This window comes from Bidens hawaiensis, unplaced genomic scaffold, assembly GCF_021521415.1.
Source record: "Bidens hawaiensis isolate Kalapana, Puna unplaced genomic scaffold, B.hawaiensis_p1.1 tig00024420_1, whole genome shotgun sequence".
Taxonomy (NCBI): domain Eukaryota; kingdom Viridiplantae; phylum Streptophyta; class Magnoliopsida; order Asterales; family Asteraceae; genus Bidens; species Bidens hawaiensis.
The window spans coordinates 206,493-223,589 of record NW_027493845.1 but is presented as its reverse complement, the minus strand read 5'-3'; the positions used below and the strand labels follow the sequence as shown (position 1 = coordinate 223,589).

Here is a 17,097-nt window from a genome sequence, read left to right as displayed (position 1 = left end):
GGATCATATGAACTACAATTCTTAAGTTGGATACAAAAAATTAGTATATCCTGCAGCTGTTTAACAAAAGGATTAAAATCCAGAAGTTGTGCCTTAATTGGAAAACTTTTAGACGTACTTGAAGTTGAGAGATTTTGTGTGCTCACAAAAATACTCAAAACGCACTAATATTCTAGCAACATTTTAGCATACATTTGAAGATTTAATTTAGACTCGTTGGTCGATTCTAAGGGTACAACTTGTTATTGTACTCTGAGAAATAACGATGTTTTTAAAGATCGCGAAATATATTTTCAGAAAACCATGTTTCAATATTTTAAGAAAACCATGTGAAATGTGCCTCATCTTTATCATCTTCCAATTCTTTGTATTTAATTTTTCAATTCTACTATTTTTGTTTTTTTTTTCAACTTTTATTTATTATTCATTTTGTAGTTTATTATTTAAAAAAATTAAGTGACGGTATCAATGTTTTAAAAATTGGTACGTACTAGTCGATTATACCTAATTTTGGTAAATTAATCGGTATATAGTTTCCGGAATTTTTGGACAGGTTGCTAGAACACCATACCGCCTTTTTTTTTTAAATACCGGTTTAAACTAGCAAACCGGATTTAAACCCAAATGATTTTCGATATTTTTTGCAGTTCATATTTGTTAAAAAATGACTTTTAATCTAGTGTATAAATTTAAAACGAGTAAACACTGTAAACGACGATTCGTTAATCAACCATTTTGCATCCTTCAAATTCAAGGTTGGTTTATTTACATATTTTGTAATTGAGTATGATGTTTATTAATGTACTTTTAGGTTATTTTTTGAGTTGAAATTGTATTCATATGGAATCATAGGGTAAACCATTCCGATACGAGTTAAAAACCGATTTTTAAAATATTGAACTGCCGGTATACCTGCAAACTTATCATGCATTGGTCATGTTCTAAAGTTGTTCTCTATGCGTGATAAATTTTATAAATTGATTATGAATAATCCATTTATTTGAATACGAATCATCCATTTTTTTGAACAACAAATGAATCTCTTAAATTGGCTACTGGCTAAATTCATTATATCGGGTTATACTCGGCTTAGGATTCGGGAAAAACCATCACCTAATGCCAACACCCGTGAACACTCGCTTAAAGGCACGGTGGTGCGGTGAGGTAAAATCCATTCAGTTTATAAGGATCAAACTAGTGAACGTCACGCACTCTTCTAATCTCCCATCATATGATGGGGGGCTAGAATCTAACATGGATCACATGGAACACCAAGTCTCTCACTTATCACTCCACCACCAACTCATTAGCACGATCGAATCATCCATATTAGAAAAATCAAGAATATATAGTCGATAATTTGTTATAGCTAGTTCTAGTATAAGTCGCATGTCATAGACAAAATGTTGTAAAGCAATTCCAGTCAAACTAAATTTATAAAACACATTTATGGCATACGACTGCTCCTACTTGAACCCATATATAATGCACTCTTGTTGGTAGTTATTAATTTGTAGTATCAATCAACTTGAATATTGATATGTTTTACGTAGAGTACGTTTATAACTAAATATTATCTTATCTTAGCACGGATCTAGGAAGAGAATAAAAATAAATGCATAGTATCTAACGAAGTGGATCAGTTGATCGAGAGAGGTAGACGAGGTTAGAAAAGAAAACATTTATGTTTTTGCTGAAAAATGTAGACTTTCATAGAGATGGAAGTATACAATCAAAGGATGATTTTTGTAGTTTATGAAAATGTTCCTAGTACTTGGTGATATTTGATATACAATTCCACCCATAATTTCCCTTATTGGCCCATATATATATACTAAAAAAAACGTTAACTACATAAAACTTTTGAAAATCTTTTGTATTTGTATATTGTATACAAATTTGCTTACTTTTTACTATATTTATATATAACAAGCTTATATTTTCATAACGTTGTATGTAAGATCGTTATATTAAAAAAAAACCTTAAATATCTAAATTACCTTTTGGTAAGATTGTTATAATTTCATAACGTTGTTTTAAGATCGTTATATTAAAAGCAAAGGTGGCCTAAATGAAAATTGAAAATGCAACGTTAGTGTTTAAGTGAACATCAGGTGAACATGCATGTAATGATCAACTTAATAACACTTACGAATTTATACAAGAATACTAATTAATCTAGTCCGGTTTTTAAAATTTCATAATCACTAAGTTAAGAGTTATGCTAAATTCTTATAAATATCAATGATATATAAATGCCGTGTGTTCGTAATTAATCTTATATGATTAGGGAGATTTAGTATTCGTTCCAAAACATATGTCATGCGTGATCATCTATTTAAAGTATCAGTTTATTCGAGTCTAGTTAACTCGTCTACTTATCCAAACCAAGCACAGACTAATTAGTAATTTGTTACTTATCCTAATTAGCATGCATGTATACACATAAAAAATTTGTTCAACCAAGACCAAAATACAAATTAAACTCATGAATTTGTCATTCTAATCTTATTAATTAATCATAATTTCTTGTCAAACCTCAATTCTTATTCTACATTGTTTTACAAACAATAATCCTATGGATTCTCTAGCTAGCTAGTTAGGAATAGTCAAGAAAGAAGAACCCGCCTGGATTACATAGTTTCCCACGAACGTCCGATGTTCATCGGGTTGCTTGTTCCTGAAGAAACCTCACATTCCATCTTCCTTTTGTTAAAATCGACACAAATCTTGTCCCATGTTTCTTTACAAACCTTTTCACTTCTATTGTATCCCAAAAGAGACAATTCATAAGCAACTTCCTCCCAAAGTTTATCTCCATGTTCTTGAAACTTGCATTCTTTGTTTGATCTTATATGAATCAAGCTAGAGATCTCGGGTTCGATCCAATCTTTACATTTGTTTTCATCACTCGAATTCGCCATCGGGTCCATGTCTCCACGACTTGACCCGACTGATCTAACCTTTATTAGGGTTTGCAATGCTTCAAGTAAAGACTCATCACGAGTCTTGATGTGAGCAACATGGCTAGCCCAAGCCTCATATTCTTGATCCAACCGCGCCTCTTCGTGCTTTCGCCATTCGTTCTCAATCAACACCCGCTCTTGCTCCTTTTGCTCAATTGTACACAATATCTTCTCACACCATTGTTCTAGTTTAACCATTAGCTTCATGAAGTGGGACTCAACTGACTCCTCAATTGCGGCTATCATTTCTTTCTTTTTAAACTCATGATAATCATTCGGTGTGTTGTTTCCTGAAGAATGATTAGATTGGCTGCTTGGATAGACCAAGGTATTCGTATTTGTATTCGTATTCATATTAATACTTCCGGGATCATGTTGGTTTCCCACAAGCGCCTCAAGTTGCCGGAAAAACCGATAATGTTTACCGTCGGATTTGCCAACTTTCCCCTCTTTAGTCTTCTTGTAATACTTGTATAAATTCTCAAACTTTTCTTTGCATTTTCTTCCACTTCTTTGGTACCCATATTCCTCCTTCATTATCCTACATCATGAGAAAAAAAAAAAAAAGATTATACAAAGATAAAGACTCATTTTCTTTCCTACTTTACAAGACTCAAATCCGTTTGGATTGTGTCTAAGGTTTATTAGTATGAGCCTACAGGCTCAGTTAGGTTTCGGCGGATCTAATTTTCCTCTATATATCGTAATCGTTTACTAAATGGTAAAGTTACAATATTCAAAACCTTAGAAACCTATCTGACTCCGTAGGCTCATACTAATAAACCGTAGTCTAATAATACAATCCAATAACAACTAACTAATAAGTTGTGTAATTCAAATATTAAAATACATTTATACGGTTTATACGGTTCTCACAGTTCTCTACTGTTTTTTTATTTTATCGTACATATCACTCAAATCTAATAAGATGTTATAAATACAAATACCTTGAGATTTCATCCCACAAAGGGGCTTTATGGTTAGAAGAAGTGGCTTCTTTAAAACAAGGGTCAAGTCGAGATCTGATTTCAAGAAGTGTAAGTGTTTCTTGTCTAGGCCATCTGACAGTAGTACTTTGTGCATAACCGCATGTACCTTGTTGGTTCAGGTTCCATCCGGTTTGAGGTGAGTATGTCGGCGGTGGCGGAGGAGATACGGTGGTTGTGATGGTGGTGTTGTCAAGATTAAAATTAATATGAGACGGTGGTGTGTTAGGGTTTAGTGCTACTTGGTGCATGTAAAAGGGTACGTCGGAGACTAGTGAGGGTACTGAAGAGTGGAAGTGGAGTCTTGGGTCGCCGGAGGTGAACGCCGGGCGGTCATGGTCCATGTTCGATGGTGGTGTAATTTGGTGTTTCGTGAAATAGGGTTGGATAAAAGGGTTGTATAACGTGTGAACCCTTTTTATACAGTAATAATTTAGATTGTGTATATATAATATCAATGATGACGCATTAATGTGTTGTACTTACACTGTTGGAGGTACATTGTTTTGTGAGAATTAATGTTTTGGATTACTTTAAACAAATAAAACATGTATGCTTGATTATTAAATTGTTTAGGATTTAAATATATATTTTGGTATTTTGAAGCTATATATTTTTAAAATTGATATTTTTAACTTTTGGGTTGGTTGATAGTAGTGATATAAAAACATTAGTCATTTTAATGCTAGATTTTATAGGTTGATAATACTTAAATATTTATCTTATATGTATTTGTTTACTTGTCACTAACAAATTGAATTAACTTTTATAAGTGGTTATTCAAATTTTGTAATTAATTAATTAATACGTTTTAATAAAACAAGAACGAGTAAAGAAGTACTTTTTTTTAAAACATGTACCAGATACACTGATTAAAGACCTACCATAGAATGTACAAAACAATTATAACGTTTTGTTGAAAGTTTGCAACTATTTGCGTAATAGTATATTAGTTGGTCATGTTTAAAGCATTCATTGTAATTCATTTTAGCTTAAACTTCATTGGTACTATCTTAGTTACTATTAATAGTTGTTAACAAACTCATTTCTTTTGTAATTAAGTAATCTAATTACACCAAAATGGACATGATAATGTTACATATAGTCATGATCAACTTTAGTTGTTCGAATATGATAATTCTAATTTTATTAAGTCACTCAAGTTTTCAGCTCTAAATTGAAAAGAGAAATATATTATACATAAATAAATTTATACTCTATTCGTCCATCTTTAAGTATCATGATTTGAAAAACACAAAGTTAAAAGTAGATTAAATGATTACTTTTTTTGCTTACCAAATGACAATAATTGTCACCCTTAGAAATTGGATCCATCAATATTGTTTATTAATGCTAGTTGAGTATGCTTAAGTGTAAACTTGAAAATTGGCTAATAAATTTTGAAAATGGATATTTATAATAAGACAGTTAAAAAAGAAAACATACACATTTTTAATGAAACGGATGGAGTATAAAAAAAAGTGTGAGAACGGTATAATATTGTTTGAAATGTTTTATTAATTTGATGAAAGAAAGATAGCGAGTTGAATAGACAGATACATAATAAATATATTATTGTTTGAACAAAATATACAAGTGTGTATCAGATTTTTAAATTTAGGTACTTCAAACTGGCTTTAAATATCATTATAAGCCTTGCTAGATTATTTTAAACTGTTAGATGTTTTCAACGAATTGCATGTCACTAACTTACCGACATCCTTTTGGCAATATTTGAAATGATTTGATATAAATTAAAGGGGAATACTTTAAACAACTTTTTGGAAACAGACACGATCCGGTAGTCCCGCACCCGTCCATTCATTATATATATTCTCCCTTTCGAGTTTCAAACATAAAATCACACATGATACCCATTAAACCGTTATGGTGATGTATCACCAAATATATGTATTTAATGTTTAATTATTATGTTCAAAATGCATTAAATAATTAATATTGTTCAGAAGAAGTTTTACGTTACATATTTATACATAAAAGTAGAAAGTTGCATGCTTTTGTATATTTTCATTAGCTCAACCCAAGTACAGCCATACTGTATATCAATTACTCTTTGGACAAAGTCATCGATATAAAATAGCATACTTTAGGACATCAATATATATAGGAAAAGTTCTGTGGAAATTTTATTTCTGGAAAAACTTGAATATTTAGGTCATCGATATATAATATGATAATCATTATGCATTGTAAAGTAGTAAAGTGAAAAAACATGTGTAAAAGATGGATTGTGGGTTGATTATCTTAATTAATTCTTCACTAATTCATGTACTTAGAGATGTAAGTTAGTTGAGGATCTACCTACTCTTAATTAGGTTGTGTTCCCGGGTTTAATAAACGAAACAAAAGAAGGGAAAAAGAATCAACGAAAGGAAAGAGGGTGTGGAATAGAAAGATTTTAGTTAGCTTCCACGTAATTCTCAAGTTCGAAAGAAATTACCAAAAAAAGTAAAGATTTTATATATTACAAATCATTTTCTTCCAAATATCTCCAATTTAAAAAGATTTGGAATGAAGGAAAATAAACACAAATTTCCTTTAATTTCTCTCTTTTTAGTACTTCTCTCAACCAAATCGCATATAGCCTACTAGTTTTCTATCTTGGTAATTACCTGAGAATCAACATGGTACGTATATTGGTAATTACCCGAGAATCAACATGGTACGTATATGGGTATAAAACATCCAACACTAATGTATTCATAGTGTACATCAGAAACAAAAATTTAAATACGTGTATTATAAAATGTATAATGTGAGCGGGACAATTTTAGGTTGATCAGTATTTGCACTATGAATCTATATAAACACAATGTGTATATATATATGTGTATAATAATTAGAGAAAACCAACAAAGTACATCATGCCTGCAAGATGTTTTCAGCACAACTCCATATATATCCATCAGACAACTTCATTGTGTAGTTTGTGAGCATTTATATCTTTATTATCATAAGTATAATTAACGCATGCATAATATGTGACCATGCATGAAATAGTTACGCAACTTGAATGATAATTACGTTACTTATTTTAATAATCATGCATATTATACACATAACACATCTACATTTAAAAAATATTTATTTAAAAAGTATAGCAATCGGGTATTCAGATTAAAAATTACAAAATACTCGAATTTGTAGTGTGATATTTAAAAAAAAATTTGTTGCATAAAAAGTTACGAACATTTAAAAAAAAAATGAAAGAACCTTTAATTAAAAAGTCAACAATAGTAGTCCATACTCCATACTAATTTTACTCGTCTTTTCACGTTTGAAAGATGTTGATATGACATTCATACTTTAGCTATTCTATTGATTTGTTAAACTAAAGGTTCAAAATCATACTTACATTTTGTATTGAAGAGATATGTACCCGCCTCAACACCGAGCGAGGCGGGTCAACCCACAAGATATAGACAAGAGGCTTGAAATCAAGACATTATGAAGGCACAAAGCCAAAACCTATGCGCATGGCGCATATCACATATGCTCACGCATCACATGCTCAGGCACCACAGATGCTCAGGCATCACATATGCTCACGCATCACACATGCTCACGCATATCACATATGCGCGTGGCGCATCCGCGCGTGGCGCATATCACATGCTCGTGCATATCACATTTGCGCATGAAACATCTGCGCGTGAGAATAAAGAGAAGACCTCGCGCATCCTCAGGATAGGCGCATATCACACATGCACATAATCAACCTCGTCCTTATCCAAATCAGGATTAGGGCAACCTTGATTGTGCACGTCAGACAACCTTCCAGAAGGTATCTTTTTAAGGAATAAGAATATGCTGATGTTGACAGCTGCCAATGAAAGGTGGACAACTCAGCAAAACCCATGTGCTACCACGTGATTATAACCAATGAAAAAGCACCAGGTGTCCCAAGGACACGTGGCGCAAAGCAATTGGAGGAGGCCAACAAGGCCCTAATTAGGTCTGAGCCCAATCATGGGAAACCCTAGCACTATAAATACCACATCAACTCCACAAGGAGAAGACTCTCAATCACACAGTATTCAGCTATATTAAGCAATACACTCCAATTTCCTTACTCTCATATTATTATCTTCTCCTACAAACACTTATTCTCACACCGGAGGGTTACCCCAAAGAGGACCCCTCTGTCCCTTTCTGAGGGGTAAGTTTACGGTGCTGTTCATTTTGTAGGTGGAAGAACCCAGATCCCAGAGAACCATCGGTGAAATAGCATAATCACACCCGAGGAAAGTAGATCGTCTACCAGTGAGTCGATCCACGTTTCTTCATTGGCGCCATCACCTGTTACAACGGCAACAAGATCTCATCAGATCTCTAAAAAAGAAACAAATTTTCACCATGGTTTCTGGCGTTCGTAACGTTGATCAAGTTCTGGAGGATATTGAACGTGAGGATGTTAATGAGGGACAGCAGTTTCTGAGGGTGCCGCGTGATTCTACGCGCGCCACCAGTAACCGTCCCTTCATCACAACTCCTCATGGCCAGACTGAAACTCCTCCAGACGATCTCACGTTACAAAATCTTATCGGCGCGAAACAAAAAGGACCAATGGGTCCAGAAGATGAAACCAATGACCCCAAAGAATGGCTCATAAACGAGCAACGACGTCTAATGGACAAGTACAATGAGCTGGTCAAACACAAAAAGTCAGCCGACTTAACACAAAGGCTAGCGTTTGACAAGCAAAACGTTCATGGAACAAAAAGGGCGCGCGCGCCGGAAGATGGTCATTCTGTTCACACTGCACACACTGAGTTTAGTGATGAAGAAGTGCACAGCATGAGGAAGACGCGAGATACTCATGCAGGAGGCTCACAGCTCCGCGCGCACGTGAACACGGCGCCTGGAGCCAAAGCAGATCTGGATCTGCACATACCGTACAGCCCACCAGTTAGAGGGCAAGTGGACGTAACCACACCGTACAGGCCAGCCATCTTGGTGAAACATTCAAAGTTCACTGAGCGCATCGCGAAGGCCCCCATTCAGCACAAAACCAAGATGCCAAGTGGTTTGGGCAAATATGACGGCACAACAGATCCAGACGATTTCTTACAAGGTTTTTACAACACTGGAAACCTAGAAAGCTGGACGATGCCAACATGGTGTCACATGTTTGCTCGCTGCCTCACAGGCGCGGCGCGTGTCTGGTTCGAGAGCTTGCCGACTGGGCAAATCGATGGGTTCGAGGAACTATTGGAAAAGTTCCAAGCCCACTTCGTACAGCAGCGCAGACACACGCGCGACCCTGATGACATCATGCACTGCGTGCGCAGGAATGATGAAACGATTGAAGACTACATAACTCGTTTCAATCAGGAGTCTCTGGCAATCGGAGGTATCACTGAGCAACTCTTGCGCGTGGCCTTTATACAAGGCGCGCGCAGTGATCAACTCCGCCGAGCTCTCGTAAGCAGAGATGGCATGCCAACCACTTGGGCCAAACTAATGGAAGCATCGCGAGTCTTCGCGAGAAATGAAAAACAAATTGCCCAAGATAGGGCAAGAGAAAGAGCGCATCAAGCTGAGACACCGCGCAGCAACGAAAGGAGGGGCAAACAGAACTCTGTATGGTCCAGGTTGCAACCAACCAGTTTTTCTTCCGCAGAAAAGCAGGCGCAACCAAGCTCACCCCAGCCCCAAAAAGACGTTCGTAATCGCGGGGAGGGTGACAAGAGGGAAGGCGGCAGAGATCCTAGCAGACCTCTGCCAAGAATATGGACTCCCCTCACTAAAACGCCTTCACAGGTGTTAAGCACTGAGAATGTCCAGTTCAAAAGCCTCAAGCCACTACACTACAAGGGACCATCAGACAGTGGCAAGTACTGTGAGTTTCACAAGTCTACAGGACACAACACTGATGCATGCCACCACTTGAAGGATGCAATTGAAAAAGATGTGAAATCAGGCAAGCTGGCTCACCTGGTAAAAAACTCAAGACCAGAAAATGAACAATCAGAAGGAGCCTCAGCCAGCAAAAAGTACAAAAGAATCTGTGTAGCCGAGGGAGGAAGGCAAGGGCAAATATCAAGAAAGAGAAGTCATCTTCCCAAGAATCAGGGGAGGCCCTTCCATCAGCAGTCCTCTTGTCATCACTACACACATTGCTCATTATGAAGTGTCAAAAGTCCTGGTGGACACTGGCAGCGAATCAGACATCATGTATGAGCAATGTTTCAGGAAACTGGATCCGGCAGACCAAGCAAGGCTTGAGATTGTGAATGCACCGATCTCTGGTGTTTCAAATGAAATCATTCATCCCCTAGGTCAAATACAATTTGAACTAACCATGGGGGATGAGAAACACAAGCGAGCCGAAGTTGTCAACTTCTTGGTCTTGCCCACCACTTCTTGCCACAATATGATCTTGGGTAGGGGAACGATTGCCCAATTCAACGCCATACCGTCGCCAGCGCACGGCGCATTGGGGTTCCCAACACCAACAGGTGTAACTTTTGTATACCGAGATCATTTGTGTGCAGTGACAAGTACTCCGCGGGAAGGGAGAGTGAAACTTCCAATGGCAGACAACGCGCCAGAGGAATTGATTCTCAACCCAAAATTCCCGGAGCAGACAATCACAATTGGCGCTACGATATCAGACGACACGAGGTTGAGAATGAAAAGATTGCTCACAGCATATATGTCGGTCTTCGCGTGGCAACACTCTGATATGACTGGGGTTCCGCTAGACCTGGCGCAACATTCTCTCAACACGTTCAAGTCTGTAGAGCCAATTGCTCAAAAGAAGAGAGTCATGGGGGATGAGAAGGCGAGGGCCATGAATGAGCAGGTTGAGGATCTATTGCGCGCAAACATCATCCGCCCGATACGATACCAGACATGGGTAGCCAATCCTGTGATGGTAAAGAAAAGTAACGGGTCATGGAGGATGTGCATTGACTTCAAGGACCTCAACAAAGCATGCCCAAAAGATTGTTACCCCCTCCCAAACATCGACGCAAAGGTGGACTCCGTGGCGCCATTCAAGCTCAAATGTTTCCTGGATGCCTACAAGGGCTATCACCAGATTCAAATGACACCACAAGACGAGGACAAGACCGCCTTCAGAACCGACAAGGGTGTTTTTTGTTACACAAAAATGCCCTTTGGTTTGAAGAATGCGGGAGCCACCTACCAAAGACTTATGGATGCCGTTTTCAGCGAGCAGATTGGAAGAAACCTAGAAGTCTATGTGGATGATTTGGTGATCAAAAGCAGGGAGGAAAAACAAATGCTCAAAGACATCGAAGAAACCCTTGGGCGCCTAAAGGAAGTTAACATGAAGCTCAATCCGAGCAAATGCACTTTCGGCGTACAAGAGGGAAAATTTCTAGGTGTAATGGTCACCAAGGATGGTTTCAAGGTGAACCCTGAGAAGGTGGAGGCCATCCTTGACATGCCCTCGCCATCCACCATGAAAGAAGTCCGGAAGCTGAATGGTAGATTGGTTTCAATCAACAGGTTCCTAGCGAACCATGCAAGCAAATCTACCCCATTTGTCAACACATTGAGGAATTGCTTAAAGAAAAGCCAATTCAAATGGACTCCTGAGGCCGAGCAAGCTTTCAGTGAGATAAAAGAATGTTTGATAAATTTGCCCGCGCTCACAGCTCCACTTCCTGGTGAAACTTTGACATTGTACCTATCAGCAGGAGAGCGCGCCATCGGCGCAGTATTGTTGGTGGATCGCAAGGGAATCCAAACGCCAATATACTATGTGAGTCGGGTGCTGACAGATCCTGAGACGCGCTACTCCATCATGGAAAAGTTAGTTTTATCACTAACACACGCTTCGCGCAAGCTTCATAGATATTTCAATGGTCATCCCATTGAAGTTCTGACTGGTTACAACATCCAGCAAGTCTTGCGGCGCCCCGCGCTCTCGGGAAGGCTAACAAAATGGGCGCTGGAATTAGGAGAGCACACGATCGCCTATAAGCCCCGTCCAGCAATAAAGGGACAAGTCTTGGCTGATTTCATTGCAGAAGTCCCCGAAGGAAAAATTGAAGAGGCTCAGCGCGAGGTAGACCCTCCGCGAGCCAATGATGAAGAAAATGTGTGGAGATTATTCACCGACGGAGCTTCAAACAATGAAGGATCCGGCGCAGGCCTCAAGCTGGTGGATCCAGAGAATCAGGAATATACTTACGCCATCAGGTTGGACTTCAAGAGCACCAACAATGAAGCTGAGTATGAAGCCCTGGTGGCTGGCCTGCGCATCGCGCACAAATTCGGAGTTAAAAAGCTAGAGGCCCATGTTGATTCATACTTGGTAGCAGCACAGGTCAATGGCCTTTATGATGCTAAGGAGAACACCATGCCTCTGTATCTAGAGCAGGCGAAAAAGCTCATCGAGCAATTTGACTGCTTCAGAATCATTCATATTCCGCGCAGTGAAAACAAATCTGCTGACGCGCTGAGCAAGATAGCATCAACCAGCTTCGATCACTTTGGCAAAGATGTCAGGGTAGAAGTAATGAGCAACCCGTCGGTGGGAGCGAAGTCTGTCCTTGTAACTCATACAACCCCTTCATCATGGATAACTCCAGTAATGGAATTCTTGAAGGAGGGAAAAGTACCGGACGATCGCGCACAGGCGAGGAAGATAAGACACAAGTCGCAGAACTATGAACTGCTTGATGGTACATTATATCGACGCTCTTACCTTGGACCGCTCATGAAATGCCTAGATGCTGAGGAAGCAAGCTATGTGATCAGAGAGATACACGAAGGAATCTGTGGAATACATGCTGGCCCGCGCATGGTGGTTGCCAAGGCAATGAGCGCAGGTTACTATTGGCCAGGCATGTACTTGGACGCTTTAAAAGAGATCTAAAAATGTAAAGCATGTCAGAGCTATGCGCCAAACACCATGCGGCCAAAGAACAACTTGATTCCGGTGACCTCCGCATGGCCTTTCCACAAATGGGCAATCGATATTGTGGGTCCCCTACCGCAAGCGCAAGGGCGAGTAAAATTTTTGGTAGTGGCAGTAGACTATTTCACAAAATGGGTTGAAGCCAAGCCACTAGCAAAAATCACAGCCGAAGCGATGAAGCAGTTTATCTGGAGCCACATCATATGCCGTTTTGGCTTGCCCATGGAAATTGTGAGCGATAATGGCAAACAATTCACTGACAAGAAGATATCCAGCTGGCTCAAGGAATTGCGCATAAACCAAATTTTCACTTCAGTATACCACCCTCAGGGGAATGGCCAAGTGGAGCGCGCGAACCAAAGCTTGCTGAATGGGCTGAAGAAAAGGTTAGAGGGAGAATCCCATTCTTGGGTTGACGAGCTACCTAATGTCCTGTGGGCGCACAGGACATTAAGCAAAACCAGCAATGGCGAATCCCCGTTCAGCCTAACCTATGGAACGGAGGCAATGATTCCAGCAGAAATTGGATGCCCATCCCATAGAGTGCTCATGATGAGCAAGATTGATAACGAGCGCGAAAGAAGGTTGGATCTCAACTTACTTGAAGGGCGCAGAGAGGCGGCTATCATCAGTGAAGCCAAATACAAGAAAAAACTGGAAAAATATTACAACCAGCGTGTGAAAGAATGCCACTTCAAGAAAAATGATTTTGTCCTTCGAAACAATGAAGCTAGCCGCGCGATACCCCCGGGAAAAATGTCCCCCAATTGGGAGGGACCTTATCAAGTCTCGGAAGAATTGGGAAAAGGCGCATACACTTTAAAAGATTTGAATGGAAAGAAGATCCCGCGCGCATGGAACGCGGCACAGCTTAGAAAATGTTTCATGTAAAAAATGTCAAGTTTGTAATCAAGGCTTTTTAAGCCATTATGAATAATGATACGCGCTATCTTCTCTTAATGTGGATTCTATTACCTTTTGCATACATGTTTCACACTTCCCTTTATTAATTTTGAGCAATATGACAACATTGTATTGACATCAAAACGAAATAAAAACGAAGTAAAACATACATGCGCGAGCTTCAAGCTCAAACGCGTTAACGAGTCTTAACTCTAAAACGTCAGGGCCTTAGCCCAATTCTATTACCTTTTGCATACATGTTTCACACTTCCCTTTATTAATTTTGAGCAATATGACAACATTGTATTGACATCAAAATGAAATAAAACGAAGTAAAACATACATGCGCGAGCTTCAAGCTCAAACGCGTTAACGAGTCTTAACTCTAAAACGTCAGGGCCTTAGCCCAATAATGTGAGCCTTAGCTCAGGGCCTTAGCCCAATAATGTGAGCCTTAGCTCAAATCACTCACAACATCCATCCTACATACTGCGCAGCCTGACCATAAAAATACCTAAACACAACTAAGGCAAAACAAATGCCAAAACATAGTTGTTAAGGTCTCAGGTCGAGGTCGCGCATGCAATTGTAATGGATATCTGAGCAACACATATTGATACGTAAAGGCTAAAAAACTCATAATTCCATATAATAAATGCGCGATAACGTCGCGCAAAAGAGGAATAATGAAAACGCCAAGGCACGTGTCAACATAATCAAGATATGGCAAAATCACTTACAATATGACAAGGATTAAGTATAAAAATTTCCTTACAACCTTGTTCTTATTTCAACGTGCAAGCATATCTTATATTCAACAAGCAAACATGCAATATAAAGAGATGAATGGGGAATGCGCAAGATGCGAAGAAGGGAAAAACAAAATTTCATTCCAAAGCATTGAAATTTACAAGTTTACAAGATGATGAGATACAAACTACAAATAAAAATAAAAAACATGAAGGGCTTCTCAAGTCTCCACGTCGACGTCAGCCTCTTCATAGTCCTCATCACCGCCCTCAGCATCTGGCGCAGCCCGCTCCTCGTCATCTCCAAACTGACCATAGTCAAGTTGTTCGTCCTGAATGGATTCTTCTATCACAATAGTGTCAGGAGCGGATCCTTTGGCCACGCCAGAGCCGCTAGCAGGGGCAGCATGCCCCGCGCCATCATCGCCGCCACCAGCCCTTTCGCACTCGTCAAGTAATTTCTTTAGCGCGCCGAGATCGGGCTGGTCAGCAAGCGCGGATATCTGCAAATCATAAGGAAAAATATGAGTACAAAAAGACTTGGAAAATAAGTCAAGGTAATCTCATTAAGGTTAAAATACCTGCGCAAGGATGGGAATGGGAGTATTCAAATACTTCTCCCCCATCTGGGCCATGTCTGCGCAGGCAACGTCGATCTGATAAGGGTAGTCGGATGGGTTCTTCTTCAGCATGCCATATTCATAGCCATCCTTAAACCCTTCAGCTCGACCCACCAAGCGTGCGGCAGCGTTGCAATCCATCACCAGGGCCTGAAACTCGTCTGAGTATTTCATCGCGTAGGCGCAACGAGTCACACCCTGTGAGATTAGCCATTGGCGATCCTGCGCGAGGGAAGCAACAGACGTCTCAAGAGCAGGAATCTGAGAGTTTAACAACTCAACAGTTTCCTTAGTCTGTTTCAGCTCCTCTTTGTCGGACGCTGATGCCGCCAGGGCTTCTTCCTTTTCCGCTCGCGCAAGCTCGAGTGCTTCCTGGCTAGACGCTGCCGTCGCCAAGGCTTCATCTTTCTCGGCCTGCGCGGCCGCCAGCTCCTTCTTCAGGCGCGCAACCTCACTCTCCAGTGATGATTTGTCAGTTATAGACTGGACGAGAGCTTGGTCACGCGCCTCCGCATCAATCTCCAAGTCGCGCACTCTACGCGCGTACTTGGCCGCGTCCGCCTCGGCCGCCTGTAGCTTCTCCCGCGCAGCCTGTAGCTCATGCCCGCGCTTCACGAACGCGGTGTTGGCACTTGCTCTGTTCTCACTGAGCTCTGCTTGGAGCTTCTCAGCTCTCTCTCGAGCATCAGAAAGATGCCAAGCAGACACTTTAGCCTCTTGCTTGGCTTCCGCAAGAGCATCACGTACCTTTACGTAATCATAGCGAAGCTCTTGGGAGGCAGCAAAGAAAGCCGACCCAGCAAACAGATGATCTTTGAGCAAGTCATCGCGAGCGCGGCCCTCCTGAAACCTCCTTTCAGCTGGAGGCACAGAATGAGCCCAGAAGTCCTCACACACACCCATGGACTGAAATGAGCTGTCCTCAGTAATGTTCCATCTCGGGCGGTAAATGTGATCGGCTTCCTGCAAACACAAAGTAATGATCTAAGTCATCAAAACACTAATATGGAAGTCCGCGCAGCGGAGCAAAAACAAACCTATACCTGCGGGGATGAAGCAGAAAAGTCAGCGCCAGCCCCACGAGAAGGCTGCGCCGGAAAATCTCGTGGCGCTGCAGGGCTGGCGCGGCCGCCGTCGGAGTCTTCAACTTCAAACTCCTCATCCTCCTCTGAAACAGGCCTTTTCTCCTGCGACCTAGAACCAAAATCAGTCTCGCGAGGAGGGCTGTGCGCAGGAGGAGGTGAGGGAGGTCTCGACGCCGCCAGGTCGGCGCGTAAAACGGCCTCCTGCTCCTTAGTAATCCCGATGAGGGGAGATTCAGCGCTTGCAGGAGCAGGAGCAGAACCAACGGCGCTGGCACCGGCGCCAGGAGTGCCGCCAGCAGCTTGTACGCCAGCTATAACTCCTATGAAAAAATCAACAAAAAGAAATGGTTCATGACTTGATCTAAAAGAAAAAAGTCTGAAAATAAAAGCACAATACGTACCTTGGCGCAACTCCGTTCGCGAGGCAAACATCGCCATGAAGTCCATTCTACCCTTTTTCGAGGGTAAAACAGGGGACTTCGAAGCGACCTCCGGCGCAGCCTCGGCATCTTGTTGCGCTTGAGGTTGATCCACCAAGGTCGCCGGCTCTACAAACATTTGAGTGAGCAAAGATTCATTAGTAATTCTATCAGAATCGCGCTCATAGAACCATAAAAGATAACCAAAGGATAAGCAAAGTATACCTGTCGGAGAGGAAACGGCAGGCGCAACGCCGCTTCCCTTTTCCGCCGCGCGAAGGGAGGAGGTAGCGGCACCATACCTCGTATGGACAGGAGGTCTGCCCACTTTTTGAGGCAGGGAAGACAAGGAAAACTTGGTGGTAAACACCTGGGTCTTCTCAAGTCCCTTCGCCTGAGTAGGAGGATTCTGAACAACAGGGGCATCATCTTTCTTCTGTTTCTTACTGGCC

General features: G+C 40.7%; 1 protein-coding gene across 1 annotated transcript; it reads right to left on the bottom strand.

Annotated features, from left to right (window-relative positions):
* Nucleotides 1–2,536: 2,536 nt before the first annotated feature.
* LOC143569194 (trihelix transcription factor PTL-like) lies at nt 2,537–4,302 on the bottom strand. Its single transcript, XM_077055165.1, has 2 exons — nt 3,914–4,302; nt 2,537–3,507 (listed from the first exon to the last, which is right to left on the bottom strand). The coding sequence occupies exons 1-2, from the start codon at nt 4,294–4,296 to the stop codon at nt 2,634–2,636; spliced, it is 1,257 nt and encodes a 418-aa protein (XP_076911280.1). The 5' UTR covers nt 4,297–4,302; the 3' UTR covers nt 2,537–2,633.
* Between the last annotated feature and the right edge of the window lie 12,795 nt (nt 4,303–17,097).